Here is a 16,081-nt window from a genome sequence, read left to right as displayed (position 1 = left end):
TTTTCAGCATCTAAAAATATCAATCCTGCAGAGATTTGGTTGTTCTTATCCAAATATTCTATTAAGTTAATAATTTGTCTAACATTATTTTTCATGTACCTTCCAGTTATAAAGCCAGTTTGATCCATATGTATTAATTGATTCAACACAATCGTAAGTCTATTAGCTAAAATTTTCGAAAAGATCTTATAATCTACATTCAAAAGAGATATAGGTCTATAATTTTTTGGTAAAGTAAGATCTTGGTCTTCTTTTGGGATCAAGGATATAAAAGCTCTACCCCAAGACAAGGGGGTCTCTAAACCCTGTAATATATTATTAAAAAGTTCCCTTAAAGGTTCTGTCAACTCATCTATCAAAGTCTTACAATAAATTGATGTCAATCCATCAGTACCCGGTGCTTTACCTACTTTTAATTCTTTAATTGCTGTCGCAATTTCCTCTATAGTAATCAATCCATTAATTTCTTGTTTCTGATCTTCTGTTAACTTAGGAAAATGAGCATCTTGCAAATATTTATCTATATCTGAAACCTGTACTTTCCTACCCATATATAATTTTGTATAATAATCTAAAAAAGATTTCTTAATCAATTCCTTCTGATATACCAGTTTACCGTTATAATTTATTTTATCTATAGTTCTCTGCTTCTGTTTCTTTCGCAATTGATAAGCCAGCCATCTCCCTGGCTTATTAGCGTTACAAAATGTATTATGTTTCATATAAAGTAAATTGGTTGCAGTCTGATCCGCCATTAACATATTAAATTGCGATTTAAGCAATTTTATAGAGTCTTTAACCTTCTCATCTATAGGATTCAAAATTAAAACTTTTTCTTTTAATTTAATCTCATCTTCCAACTCCTTACGTTTTTGCACCTGTTTCTGTCTATAAGCCTTATTCATTTGTATCAAGACCCCACGCATATAAGCTTTACTTGCATCCCATACCATTGCCATTGAAGTTCCCTTATGCATATTTAAAATAAAATATTCCTTTAAATACAGAGTCTTGAGGACTGTGGTAGGAACCTCCAGCCCTCTTTTATAAATGAGTGCATTAAAAAAACCCTTTGAATGTTTGACTCTCCTCTCCTTCCCTGAGCTTTTGTACAGCCTGGACTGAGCTGCTCTTCGTGAGATAAGCTACTTAGCAGTGCTGATCCGGTTGTCCTTGCAGGCTTGTGATCTGAAGAATGGAGGAATGTTGGGGAGGAAATGACACATCCAACCTTTTGTCTACCATTATAATAATAGATTTGGCCTAGGACAGTGATGGTGAACCTTTTAGAGACCGAGTGCCCAAATTGCAACCCAAAACCCACTTATTTATCACCAGGTGCCAGGTAGATGTGGCCCACCGGGTGGGTGTGGCTGTGGTGGTCATGGCAGACTGGGTGGATGTGGCCAAGGTGGGCATGGTCACCTCGATGTTGCTCATGGGGAGGGGCGCCTGTGGGAGCCAAGCAGGGTTGGGGGAGATCCAGGGGGTCTCTGGGAGGTGGGGTGGTGGGCAGGAGGCTCGTCCTGTGGGGTGAGGCGAGGCAAGGTGAGGCAGGGCAGGGGTGCCATTGCCGTAGGGCAAAGCGGGGCAGGGGCCGGGGCAGCTGCTGCCTGACACCATTGGCACACAGAGGCCAACGAGCGCATGGGGGCCGACAGTGTCCGTCAGCAGCCACAGCCTGTCGGCCCCTCGACCAGTGCACTCTGGGGCTCTGTAGCCCGCCGCCAGCAGTTCAGAGAAGCTGCCTCTGAGTTGGACGGACGGCTGACAGCTGAGGAGGCGATGCAGTGTGTTGTGCCCAGGAAAAGGAGAGCATGCGAGGCCAGGAGGGATGGGACTGAGGGAAGGGAAACCAACCGTGCTGGGATTAATCCGGCCACATGGGATCTCAGCAAATTAGTGGGTGGCTGGTTGAAGAGGGACAGTTGCCATCTCCGAGGCAAAGAGGACTCTGAGTGCCACCTCTGGCACGCGTGCCATAGGTTCACCACCACTGACCTAAGATCAAGTCCCAGATGTCTTGCCTATTTCTCTACCCCTCCCCTAAGCCCCCTTTGCATTTTCCCCTTAGCATGCCATCACTTCCTCTTTAAGGTTTGTGCTACTCCAGGCAGCACCAATGCTTTCTTAATTGCCATTCATAGCACAGAATTCAGAACTTGTCAGCCCAAGAGGAGATTGGAATGCACCAAATTCTTGTATGTATATTCCAGTGGTGGCAAACCTATGGCACGGGTGCCAGAGGCGGCACTCAGAGCCCTCTCTGTGGGCACGCCCGCCGTCGCCCCAGTCCTAGGCCTTCAGCTGGGTTTTATAAAACCTTTTCGCTTTAGGCCTCCGCCGCCATGTGCAAAAAAAAAAAAAAAAGATTCAATCAGTCAATTTCAACTTCTCACGGGAAAAAAAAAGATCTTGCAAAGTTGGAATTGATTGATTGAACTTTTTAGTCCCACCCAGTCTGCCCTTACTACTGCAGCCACGCCCAGCCAATAGGCCACGCCCAGCCAATGGGCCACACCCACCCGGCACTCGACGATGCATAAGTGGGTTTTGGGTTGCATTTTGGGCACTCAGTCTCTAAAAGGTTCACCATCACTGGTATATTACATAGAGGGACTCCAGGTTTGGTCGGTTAGGTTTCCATTGGACCACCAAACCAACTTGAAGCATTATTTGTTAGTTTTAAGAAAAGGGACTCTAATCTTTTGCCTTTTCAGAATTGCCATCACAGTTATTTGCTTTTGAGCCAAGAGTTCAGTGGCATAAGGGAGCCCAGTCAAGACAAGGCATGTTGGACAAATTAGCTCTCACCATTTTTCTCACAAATGTGTGTTTTTAGTCACCATTCAGCAGGAAATCTTACATTCAATGGCCTTCGTCAGTGGTCTTCAAACTTGGCCCTTTTATGACTTGCGGACTTCAACTCCCAGAATTCCTCAGCCAGGCAACCTGGCTGAGGAATTCTGGAAGTCCACAAGTCATAAAAGGGCCAAGTTTGAAGACCCCTGGCCTTCGTTATCTGAGCGTCTGTAGATGACGAACTTCTCTTTTATAATATAGGCTGGTTCAAGACAATACAATCTTCCTCAGCTCTTCAAACATGTTAGACAGGGTTCCAGAACTGTTCACCCAGCACAGGATTTGGGGAATTGTAGTCCATTGTTTGAAGAGTGCCAGGTAAAGGATAATCCAGTTGAGGCATATTCCTTCTTTATGATCAAACCAATCCCCCTTTATATTGTTCCTAAAAAAACCAGAACTCTGTTTCTCATTTCTTCAATTTAGGTTGAAGAAATATTCTGCTGAAGTTAGCAAATATATCTTTCATGAGATCTATATTGGATTGTACTCTTAATGTCATGCTACATAAATTATAACCTATTGTTCATGTATAAGAAACAAACTATATATAAGTAGTCCTCAACTTACAACCACAACTGAGCCCCAAATTTCTGTTGCAAAGCAAGAGAGTTATTGTTTTGCCCCAATTTACGACTTTTCTTGCCACGCTTGTTAAGTGAATCACTGAAATTGTTAAGTTGATAACATAGTTGCTAAGTGAATCCGGCTTCCCCACTGACTACGCTTCTTAGAAGATCGCAAAAGGTGATTATATGACCCCAGGAGACTGTAATCATCAGTTGCCAAGCGTCTAAATTTTGATCACTCAACCAATGGGATGCTGCAACAGTCGTAGGTTTGAACAGTGGTCACAAGTCACTTTTTTCAATGCTGTTATAACTTTGGTCACTAAAGGAATGACTGTAAATCGAGGACTATTTCTGTGTTAGTTTAGTCGTGTTTTATGCGTGACATATATAAAACCATGATAAGAAGGGTGAAATAGATTGTCTTTCAGGTTAAAGTACATTCACATAATATACTTTTCATTGAAGTTGATTAAGTATGCTTGTGTATTTCTATGTAAAATGTAATTATAATTTTTTCCCTTTCTGGCTAGGTTTGTACTTTAACAAAAGAAGACAACCGTACAGTAGGTGTGATACCAAATGACGAGCAGCTTCATGTGTTGCCTCTTTACAAAATATCACAAACAGATGAATTTGGCACAGAAGAGGGGCTGGAAGCCAAGATTAAAACTGGGGCAATCCAAGTGCTAACGGCTTTCCCCCGAGAAGTGAGAATGTTAGCTGAGCCACGTAGAGCCACCAAGAAAAAGCCAGATGTAAAAAAGCAAAGTATAGCTGGAAAAAAGCATTCTGCGCCTGTAAGGGGGAAAAACGGACTGCCAGAAAACACCAAGAGAGCATCCCAGAGTTCGGGTAGGCACAACAGATAATTGTCAAATAATAGCTGATAGTGATAGATATGGGCACACTATAGAAGTTTGCATTTGTGTTTCTAAAATGCAAAGTATGAAGATGGAACAAAGTAAAATGTTATGAGCAAAAGCATTTCAGTACTGTATATACAGGTAGTCCTCAACGTACGACCACAATTGGCCCCCAATTTTCTGTTGCTTCACAAGGCAGTTGTTAAGTCAGTCTTGCCCCATTTTATGATCTTTTTTGCCACAGTTGTGAAGCAAATCACCACAGTTGTTAAGTGAATCGTGTCATTACAGAGTGTAAGAGTGCTGTTATAACTTTGAACAGGCACTAACTGAACTGTTATACGTCGAGGACTACTTGTACCTAGTTGAAGACTATCTGTATTGTACCTAGTATAAAAGTACATTTGATTTAAATATGTGGTGGCAAAGCCCTATAGCTGATAACCTCTGTATAATGTGCAAGATGTTGTTCCTGAAGTTTTGAGCATCTTCATTTTCATGAAAAGAATTTGTAACTTGGATAAAAATATACTTGAAAATGTGATGGCAAAGGTGTCGCCAAACTGCAACGTGTCTGCATTGAGGAGGAATTGGAATGGATGAAATGTGTATGTATTTATCAAACATCTGTGGGAGGGGGGAAACAGAACTTTATGTTTGAAACCAGCTTTTTCTTTTTTCTTTTCTCCTTAGGGAGCAAACTAACTATAGTGCAACCTGAGAGAAAAATGGAGACAGCTGAATACTTTTCTACCATGACACCTAATTTAGGCATTACTACCGATTGCTCTCCGTTGAAGCAACATGCTCCATCCTCTCCTTTAAAACTAGATAGTTTATCCTCTTGCTCTCCATTAAGTGGTGGTCTAATGCCAATAACAAATAGCCAAGAAGATGTTTCTACTCCCTACGGGTATTTACAATGCAGTAGTAATAAACCTCATGTGAAATCCAAAGGTAATAATAATGTTGACATGTCCCCTCGTGATTATACTGGAATTGTGATAGATGAGAAGAGAAACGGTGTGCCTCTGCTTCTTCAAGACCTGACTATGTCGAGGTTGGCAGTCAACAGAGAGAATCTGCCCCTGACCGCTGAACACGAACTGGTTAACAAGCAAAATTGTGAAGTTAACTTAAAGTCCTCTTCTGCCTCCCAGGTAGCTAGCTCTTGTGAGTCAATGTTGCAACTGGACACCCCAGAAGATGTCTCTAGCAATGATTCTTCCCAAGAGCACCCAGTGCAAAAGAGTGGATTACGGCAAAGCCTAAGTTGTGATTCTACCACTGTGGAGAACAGGTCCGGCGGCCAGCTCTTAAAACACGCCAGTTCTGAAGAAAAAGCAGAAGAAATGTGGTCCGACAGCGAGCATAACTTTTTGGATAATGACATTGGGGGGGTAGCTGTAGCGCCATCCCATGGTTCTATCTTAATTGAATGTGCACGGCGCGAACTGCACGCCACCACGCCTCTTAAAAAGCCCAACAGGAATCATCCCACGCGGATCTCTTTAGTCTTTTACCAACACAAAAACTTAAATGAGCCAAAACATGGGATAGCCCTGTGGGAGGCCAAAATGGCAGAGAGAGCAAAAGAGAAAGAAGCTGGAAAATCAGGAACCGAAACTACTGGTTTGCCAGCCACTGACAAGAATGCAAATCAGACCAATGCAACCCAAGAGATTTTCTACAAAGAAAGTGAATTCAACCAAATTCCATCTCGCAGAGCATTAACCGTAACTCATGATAATATTCTAACAGTGTCTACTTACGCCCTCACACGAGTTGCAGGGCCCTACAACCATTGGGCATAAGCTCTTATAGCAATGACACAACTTTTGCTTGGAGCAGTGTTATAATCCTAAAGGTGCTGTTAAAGAACAAAGTCTCATATGGTTTACTCTTTGTTCATCTCAACCATTTTGAAGGCTGAGGTAAAAATTATTTTGTTTTTAAACTGTGACTTTATATATTTTAACATCTGGTGATTCTCAAGTGTGTGTGTGTATATGTGCATGTGTATTCACATGCATGCACTCGCGCACACGCATATTTTAAGAAAAATTGGCTAGATTATTAACTGATTGAATTACTTGGTTTATTACCTTTTTGGAATTTATACTTTGGTGCTTTGAATTGTCTGTTTATTATAAATGGGCTTTTCATAAAGATTTTAACTGATTTCAACTTTTATTATGTAAAATCAAGTTAAACAGTATTAGCTATACACAGCTCTTGGTGCTTAATCACATTGAACAGTTAAAAATAAGCTGATTTTATTTCTTTATGGTGCCATTGCTCTTACAGCTTCCAATCACTTGCTGTGGATCCTAGCTTAAGGAGAAAGAACCAATGATGATTTATTTGTATATAGATTTTTCTCATGTATATATAGTTTGTGTGTGCATGTGTGCATGATCCACATGCAAACAAATATCACAAATAATGGTTGGAGGTTATAAATGTAAATATATATAAATATATATTTTTAAAAGCACTTTCTATTTTTAAAGTTAACTTGAAATAGTATAAGGATCACATCTGTCTAAGGTTTGTGCATTCTCTACCAAGGAATTTATTTTTTCTTACTATATAAAGTTCCATATTGCTACACCAATTCATAGATATTGAAAATACTTGGGTTTTAGATTCTTCCCTTCTCTTTTTTTCCATTGCTTTTTTTTAAATAAAAAAGCTGATAAAGTCCACAAAAATTCATTATTTGCAAATATAAATTAAGTCATTTATCTATACTTGTATTTCTAGGGTCTTTTTTAAAAAAGAGTTTATAATTTGAGCAATAAGGGCAAATGTTATCTCATAGGGGGCATTCCAAGTTTTATGGGACAATACAATCAGGCATCATCCAGGGTGTAGTTCCATACATCTTGAAGTCACCCTGTTAGGAAAGAAGTTTTCTAGGGCCTCAATGTGTAAATTGCAATACCTTGTTATCATGTTGGATTTTAAGAGATCTGCCCTATCAGTAGTGTAAGAATACATCTAAATTTATTATGCATCCAAAATGTTCTTCAGTGGTGAGTTGCCCATCAGCCTGATCTAGACAGGTTTACTTGAAGCTCAATCCCATTGTGTTCAGTGGGCTTTCTGCCAGGTAAGTGAACATCTGATTATCATATGCAGTTTTCTCCTCTCTTTCACCTCTGAATAAGACACACCGATATTCCTAAGTGATTAATTCCACAACACATGCATAGTTCCACATCCCACTTGGTATTTTCAGTCAGGAAATAAAGTCTGTAATGGGCATTGGTCTGTGTTGCAGACCCATCCAGAGTACAATGGCTGACTTCTTGGTTGCAAAATTACTATGTAACATGCCATTTCTTCTTTGTGTCATACCCTTTTCTGAAGGGTAACCCATGCAGCATTACAGGCTCAAAGACTTTGAAAATGTTTTCCAACCTGGGAACACTGTTCAGTGTTTCAGCATGCACTTCATGTGCCAGTTGAACTGCTAAGTGCAATGGCTGGATTGATCAACCCAACTTTTTGTTTCAGTCAAGAACCAGGAAAAGCAATTGCCAATGGGGATTTGCTGAAGAGATTGAGTTGTGCGAGGTAGAGTTCCATTTTGTAGACAGAACTTAACTAGATTGAGGTTCCCAGCTCAAAACTAGCGGCAGAATGATATCTTCTAGCAGACTTAAAAGTTGCCAACTCGCTTAACAGATATCACAAAGGCTTTTATGTGGATTACCATGCCCGGGTTTTCCCAACATCTTACTACCGCTTCTCGTTTCTTAGCACCTGTTACTTGGAGTGGCCACATCCTTTGTTTAACAGGAACAACACTAAATGATCAAATACTCACAGAGCTTTAATATTAAATAGTGAAAATCTCAAAGGTGATATAATGACATCTGTGTGACCAACAGTGCTTTTGTCAGTTCTGTTGAGAAGCAGAACTATTAAAATAGAGCTCAGGACTCTGGGCCGCTAGAATCAAGAGAATTTGGTATATTTGGAATGAAGAAAAGGGAAGAAATTAAGTAACAAGATCATATTTTTAGACAAGTGGATGCCAGGGATTTTATCAGTCTTAAAATTATTTCCATGCCATGATCTAAATTATATAATATTATTGAAGCTAAATCAGTAAGTTTAACCAGTCCCAATTTGATAGGGCTGTGTGTATGGGGGAACCAGACTTTGATTCCAAATTAAATTAAATCACCTAGCATCCATTTGTCCTAATGACAACATCTTAATTTTAAACATTACAGGAAAAATGTCAGGCTTTTCTTTTTTGTATGGTGTAGTTATTTGAATTAGCCAATTGTTATCATATTATGAGCCTTTGTGAGTAAACACACCCTGTAGTTTATATACAAGAATGAAGCTATTTACTAATTATCCAGTTTAATCAGGGCAGTCATGAAATTAACTCTTAATTTTACATCTCTCCCTCTCCTTTTCCTGCTTCATGATGTACATAAGTGCCACCAGAATAACCAGAAATAAAATATTTGTTATAACATACCTGATAATATTTTGCAGTGGTGCTGTAACATGTAAATGTCTAGATCTGCTTTTTAAAAAAACAAACAAAATCTAGACATGGTGCTTTTATTATTAAATGTCTACTCTTGTGTATTTAATCTGAGAAGATAATTAAAAAAATAAAGAAATAGTTGATACATATAGCTTGTCCCAGCCTTCTCCAAAGTATTCGCTGACTGTTGGAATGGAAGTAAAAAAAAAACACATTAAAGGCAGTAGGTTGGGGCAAACTGGCTAACTCTTTGTCACTTATGATTCTGAAGTTCAGAAAATGGAATTTATCTCCGTTACTCACATAGCCCAGTTGTGTAATATTAGACATTCACACTGGTGTAAGGCTTCAAGACCACCATCTTCCCCAGCATACCCATGCTGGACCTTCTCCACTTCCTCCATCCAAATGGGCAATTACCGGTACCCATATTTTTATCTAGCAGTGCAAATATATTTTTAGGTAAAGTGAAGATTAAAACAGCATGTTTGAATGCTGCTTGATGTCTGTCCCTTCCCCGTGTCTGATTTAATAGGTGATTGATGCCATTATTGATGATGCTGATCATGTTAAATGATATGTACGTATATCGGGCAAGACTGGTGCTAGATATCTTTATGTTTGCCCATTGCATTTCCATTTTTGACAGCTGAATACAATAGACATAGACAAATTTCAGCTTGCCGATACTGTAGATATTAGAGAAATTTTCCTAAATTATTGAATATTAAGATTTAGAGATGTTTTGCTAAAATCAAGAGTGAGCAATCCAGCAAATTTCACTGATTTTGGTGAAGGCTGAGAAAGCTCAAACTGTTGTGATCTATAATTTTACAAAGAGGTACCCTCCGAATACCATCAAACATGGCTTTCAAACTTAATTTTGGATCAGATCTTCATACTTCTTAGTCACAATACCATTAGCAATCTTTATGCAACAGCTTGTCGAACAATCTGAGTCAGAACATTTTAGAAAAGTATATAAAAAGAAAAACAACCCAATCTTTCTATTTTTAAAACAAACTTTGTAAAAAAAACCAATCCATATGCTGCATTTTTTTAGTTCAAAGATTATGATTAGTTCAAATACAGAATATGTAACAACTGTAAATAATAAAAGTCAATATTATATCATTTTCTACCAGCAGTTTTCTGCTTCTTGGATATATACATTAATTGGTATGGTAATTTTGTGTGCCTTAGATTTACATTTTAAGAACTGTATATTTTTTGTGAACCTAAAATTTATTAAACATAATAGCTGTCATTACAATAAGTATGGTGAAATCATCCAGCAACTCATCTGTGCAGTTTTTTTTTAAATTTAATTGTCCTTTCTAGTAATTCTGAGGGGAAAATCCTGGGATAATCCTTTACTGTGTATGTGGAAAACCTCTACACTTCATCTTAGTTTTGCTCAACCCCTCTGTCAGTTATAATTTCTAGTTGTATGCTTTTTAGTTTGCCAATCTCTTTATGTTTATAATAAGCCCCATTGAACATAATGGGTTCATTTCTGAATGAATGTATGCAGGACGGTATTATTACCACTTGGCATTTATGGGGCATACACTACTAATAAATTGTTTAGGATTAAATTTTGATTCCTTTTCTATAGGTACTACAGCAGAAAATTCAAATTGTGGCAATAGTAGAAAAATAAAGTTGACTCAAACTATGAAGATTGGGCATTTCTAAGTAGAAGATCTCTAATTACTATGCTTAAGTATTTAGTGTTTTCCTCTGTATACCTATAGAAAATATACTGCTATATTTGCTAGCAGATACTAGCTCTTAAACAACAATGCTCAATAGGGCGGGGGTAGGCAACCTTGATTCTTTTATGACTTGTGGACTTCGACTCCCAGAATTCCTGAGCCAGGCAACCTGGCTGAGGAATTCTGGGAGTTGAAGTCCACAAGTCATAAAAGAGCCAAAGTTGCCTACCCCTGCAATAGGGGAACCAGATGTCCACCTAATCAGACAGCAAGGTTTATGATCTATTACTTGGAAGTCCATAAAGTGTATTTGCATAGAATGAATTAAAGATGGAAATGTATGATTGTTTTTAACAGCTAGTAAATGTTTCATTAGATACATCAGGTTACCCAAACATTGGAAACTTACTGCTGAAATTAAGAAAGTTTTGTCTGGGTTCAGCCATATATTTTAATTATCACAAATTTGTAAAAAAAAAAAAAATACTGCTCACAAAATGATGGCTGCATCTAAAAGGTAATGTTTCTCATTGTATTATCTCACTTCATTGCTGTTTTACCAGCCAAAATCCATCAAGCATGTATGCAGAGTGAGAATATATACTGTATATACAGTTGTAAGTTATTTATTGTAGCATTTCAAATATTTATCATAGACACTGATGTACTTTGTGAATTAGCTTGTAGCAGTGAAGATTTATGACAGGGGTCTTCAAACTTGGCCCTTTTATGAGTTGTGGACTTCAACGCACAGAATTCCTCAGCCAGGTGGCTGAGGAATTCTGGGAGTTGAAGTCCACAAGTTATAAAAGGGCAAGTTTGAAGACCCCGATTTATGATAACTTTACCTACTTTGTAAGAGCAATTCTTTGGGTAGTTGCAAGCAGCAAAACTTTCAGGCACCTGCAGTAGCTTGAAGACCAGTATGGTCTAAGGTTCAATGTGGCTGCCGAGTTGCCAGAGACCCAGAAAGGAAATCAAATGCAGTTTTCAAGATTTATTGAAACAAGACTCTATTGATGAAATTGTCTGTAAAGAATACACTTGAAGCATCTAATGATTTTGGTCCTGTGATGAATGCAGGAGAGTTACTTAAATTTAACAACAACCATTTCAGACATTCAGTCCGTGAGCCCTTCAGAATGAGAAATATCAAAGCAGTTAATTGTCAACATACTAACATGTCTTTAAAAATGCTGTATTTTTAAAAAAGGATTTTAAAAACCCAGGAGTTACAACATCTCTAAAGCAGGAATTTTCAAACTTTGCAGTGCCATGTATTCATAATCTGCATTAAATAACACAAATTAACTGCACTGAAACCCTTGAAAAATATAGTGATTGTGACTGACAGAAAAATATCTTCCACATAAAAAAGTCCTTTGAACAGAATGAATTTCTTGATAATAAGATTTGCAATATTGCTCCAAGTTGCTTTAATAAAGAGGCAAGTAGTTTGAGATCCTTGAGCAAGCATGATAGAAATACCAATGCTTAAAGAAAGCATTTCCCTTTTTAAATTTCCTATATATTACGTAGATAGTTGAAGCAATTTGAAAGGCTTCGCTAGTTAACAGTCATCAACTGCAATCCTAAACTCACTAGCCACACTTAATGCAATATTATACATAGAAATATCAGTTACATGTATCTACTAAATAGGAAACCACAGAATGTAATATTTTCATTAGGAGCTTAAAGATTCTTTGCAGTCAGATAGAACTTTGTGTAGATAACTTGTTTGTTTCAAATATATTGGGGTGAGCCTCACAGTCATAGAGTCTATTGTATCCTTTACAGCAGTGTTTCTCAACCTTGGCCCCTTGAAGATGGGTGGACTTCAACTTCCAGAATTCTCCAGCCAACTTTTCTGGTGGTAGAATTCTGGGAGTTGAAGTCCCTACATCTTCAAAGGGCCAAGGATGAGAAACACTGCTTTACAGACTGGCACTAAGGTATTTTTAACTTTGGTTTGGTACACTCAGATGAATGTGACAACTGATATTGTTAAGACTCTCCACTGAAATAGTGCTTTGTTCTTACTGTTTTTGACTTATTTCTACCTGCCCTACTGCATCTTTTCCATTCTGCTTAGAAGTATCCTTGAAACAGGCAGAATGTTTTCTAGGATAGTGTTTCCTGAAATCATCAGATATAGTCATATAGTTGCATCTCCTATGTCAGTAGTGGCGAACCTATGGCATGCGTGCCAGAGGCGGCACTCAGAGCCCTCTCTGTGGGCACGCACGCCATCGCTCCGGCCCCGCCTCCCCCGTGGCCCCTCACCAGCAGCCCCCCCCAGGAGGAGAATCATCCCTGAGCAGCGCAGCCAAGAACATGGCAGCCAGACAGCGGGAACACTGCACTCGCGCCCCGTCGCACAGATGATGCTGCAGGGCGTGGGTGGAGGGCATGGCTGCCATGGCGCTGCTGGGCTGCTTGGGTGATCTGCGGCAGGCTGTGGAGGCGGTGGGTGACCGTGGGGGCAGGGTGGGGATGGGCTGCGGGTAGGGGCGAAGTGGGGGTGGGCGGGGAGCAGGGCCGGTTTTTGGGCACTCGGTCTCTAAAAGGTTCGCCATCACTGTCCTATATATTAAACACCAGTCCTTCTTTAACTTCACTTTGGTACCTTATTTCTAAAGAAACAAACTTAAAAAGATGCCATGTCTTGCAAAAGCATTAACTTACAGATTATTATCTAAATTCAGCCACGCATTAGGAGTTTTAACTCTCTACAATTACTGTGCATTATCTACTTTTCACATTTATCTTGACCTTCATGATCTCAGTCTAATAAAAGTGACTACACTAGTTAAAAACTAAGAGGATCAATGGAATTTCAGCTAACCCTGTCATTGACTGCATTGAGAGGAAAACATAATTTGGATTCAGCTCTGGATCAGGTCTACAGTGATATGCTATTTGTTTTAAGCAGCCTCCATTGCTTGAAGACCTCAGCTTTTCTCTCTTTGTTAGGGAAATAGTACAGTTTTTTTGGCCCTTCAAATGTTAATTTCAGTTTTCATCACTAAGTCAAACTTAGAATGTAATCGAGGGTAGAAAAGCTGCTTCTACTCCATCAATAAATTGTTTAAGAGCACACTATGATATTACTAATTAACATTCAGATGCAATCATTTCCTTTGAGTCTTGTCATTCAGTTAATACAATGAGTTTCTTATGGCCCTGGTTAAAAAGCACAGTGACATTTATTAATTGAATTCACATTCACAACTGTAGTGACAAATCCATTGTCATATGTACATTTACTCACAGAATGGGACTTTGCACTTCACTATTTTCCTGAATTTATGTTAGGTTGTCCTCTAACCCCCTGAGCAGATTTGAGGTTCAGGAAAGGTCAGAGTGGAAGGGGAACCAATTGTTCTCTTCACTCCCTGACCCAAAGCTTTACTGACATTTGAAGAGATTAACTGGTTAGGACAGATGAAATACTGACTATGTGAGTGTACAAAATCTGTGCTTGTCTTGAAAGGAGAACATTTGGAGTGCTTGGAAAGTATTATTTCATCCTCTTTCTTCAAATTAAAGGCGATGCACCTGGATTCTCTTATTTTTCAAATATGCCTTAACTGTATGAGCAGCAAAATACTTGTCTTATTAATGTTTTACATTCAAGGTTGAAGAAAAATCTATTCATATTAAAACTGGATAAATGTGTACCAGGGAAGAGAAAGTTCTATACGCTTGTTATGGTATTCTACAAATAAGAGCACAATAGAATAGCAAAGCTCCATTACTTTTAACTGCATAGGGGTATGCACTGAAAGGATGAGAGTGAGCTAAACCAGGGCAGAAATTTGAAATTGAAAAGCTAACAGAAAGGCCATCCTAGAAAGAAAGATGGAATGTTAAAAAGTTAATGTATCTGCTTTTTCCCAGTAGCGCTGGGGCAACTATGTTCCTTTATCCAGAAATATTTCTCAGCAAAGTCCAGAATAAAAAGAAACTGAATTTAAGGATGTACTGTATTTTACTCTTTATGAAGTTGGCAGTTGAGGAACATTTTAAACAGCAAGGGAGTCTTTTTTCCCCATCCCATAAATTGAATTAAAGTAGTTTAATAGCTAATAAAAGTACTCTGCATGCCCAAACAAATAAGGTTTTATCCTTTCGCTGGATTTAACTTCATAGGGGGTGATTCTTCCAAATTACCTGTACAGTTAGAGATAATTGTAATTTTAAAACTGTTACCTATAGATAAACCTCCATTATGCTACTGACATACTTGTAAATCATCAACTATCAAAAAAAAGTATAGCTGCAAATCAATTTAGAGCAGCATGATCATAATTCCATATTACTGTAGCATGAAAAACAATTTGCATATACAGTAATTTACTACAATTCATGTAAGCCTAAGAAAATGTGGAATTTTCATGTATAAGCATCAGTTATCTTTACCAAATTTCCATGTCACTGTAATAGGTACCTATAACGTTTTCATCTTACATCCAGTTTGAAGGCTTTTGGCATAAATGCAAAACTGAAATAATATAATAAAAAGAAGTCAAATGTGCAATCCATAAGGAATTACTTTCCTTGATCGTTTTTGTTCCCATCTCTTATCATATACTAGATAGATTTCTCTCTCGAGAAAATTAAAGTGATTAAAATCAACAGCTCAAAATGTATGTTTATTGCTACAGACATAGCCTGCTTTGCCGACAGAACGAATGTGATAATTGATTTGTATACAGGATTGTTAATTAAATCATACCAGTAGAATGTGGAATTTTGCTGAAATTTTAATATTTGGGCAACGTTGAAAAGATATGCTGCCAAAAATGTCTTCTTTGGCTTATATTTCCCTTAAAAAAAGATTGATATTACTTAATTCATGCCCTATTGGTTAAAAGATTAAAAAGAAAAGTAACTATCTTCCATGCTATTCGCCCACTGATTTCATATGAGCGTAATAACAGTATGTATCTATATATACATATGTAGGTATATATATTCCTTCTGTCCCTCCAGACAGCAAATCATGAAATGACTATGTTCTGTCCTAAAAAGCAAAATATTGCTGATGAAGGATTGCTCCAAAATTTTTGTAAATTCAGGTATAAGCCTCTCGCATGAAGCTTTTTTATGTACTCCATGGCTAATTCTGGGGAATTTCTATGTTACACGATTAATAATGGGCACAACTCTCACTTTGCCTTTTGCATAACTGCTTCTGCATGTAACCATCATATGTAATGTTCCAAGTATACAAAATAAAGAAGAATCCTACTCTTGTTAACAGGAGTTTCATCCTAGTAAATATATTCTTGCTGAAAGTAGAATTAAAACTTGTGGAGTAGTGGCCTAGATTTGCAAGTACAAGCTCATTTAATTGAATGGTTTCTGAGACAACTGAAATCCTTCACTGGTCAAAGTTCATTTGAAAAAGGAATACAAGATTAGAGTGGTATTTAGTTATAAAAGTACATGCTTTATAATGAGGTAGTGCAAACAATTAGATTCCTGCTATAATTCCCATATGTCAAAAGCTTTACATGGCAAAAATGCAAAACTAGAATAAAG

The 16,081-nt window shown here is 38.2% G+C and overlaps 1 protein-coding gene across 6 annotated transcripts in view; it reads left to right on the top strand.

The window, feature by feature from the left end:
- Positions 1 to 9,023, top strand: part of TET1 (tet methylcytosine dioxygenase 1) — a 117,834-nt gene extending 108,811 nt beyond the window's left edge. For all 6 annotated transcript variants that reach the window (XM_039324619.1, XM_039324616.1, XM_039324615.1 and 3 more), the window contains 2 exons: positions 3,965 to 4,286; positions 4,991 to 9,023. In XM_039324619.1, coding sequence (XP_039180553.1) covers positions 3,965 to 4,286; positions 4,991 to 6,111 — 1,443 coding nt within the window. In that variant the 3' untranslated portion in view covers positions 6,112 to 9,023. The remainder of the gene's footprint in view (positions 1 to 3,964; positions 4,287 to 4,990) is intronic.
- The last annotated feature ends 7,058 nt before the right edge of the window (positions 9,024 to 16,081 follow it).

Source organism: Crotalus tigris, unplaced genomic scaffold, assembly GCF_016545835.1.
Source record: "Crotalus tigris isolate CLP2741 ecotype Arizona unplaced genomic scaffold, ASM1654583v1 scf7180000024304.1987388, whole genome shotgun sequence".
Taxonomy (NCBI): domain Eukaryota; kingdom Metazoa; phylum Chordata; class Lepidosauria; order Squamata; family Viperidae; genus Crotalus; species Crotalus tigris.
This window is presented reverse-complemented; position numbering and strand designations above follow the sequence as displayed.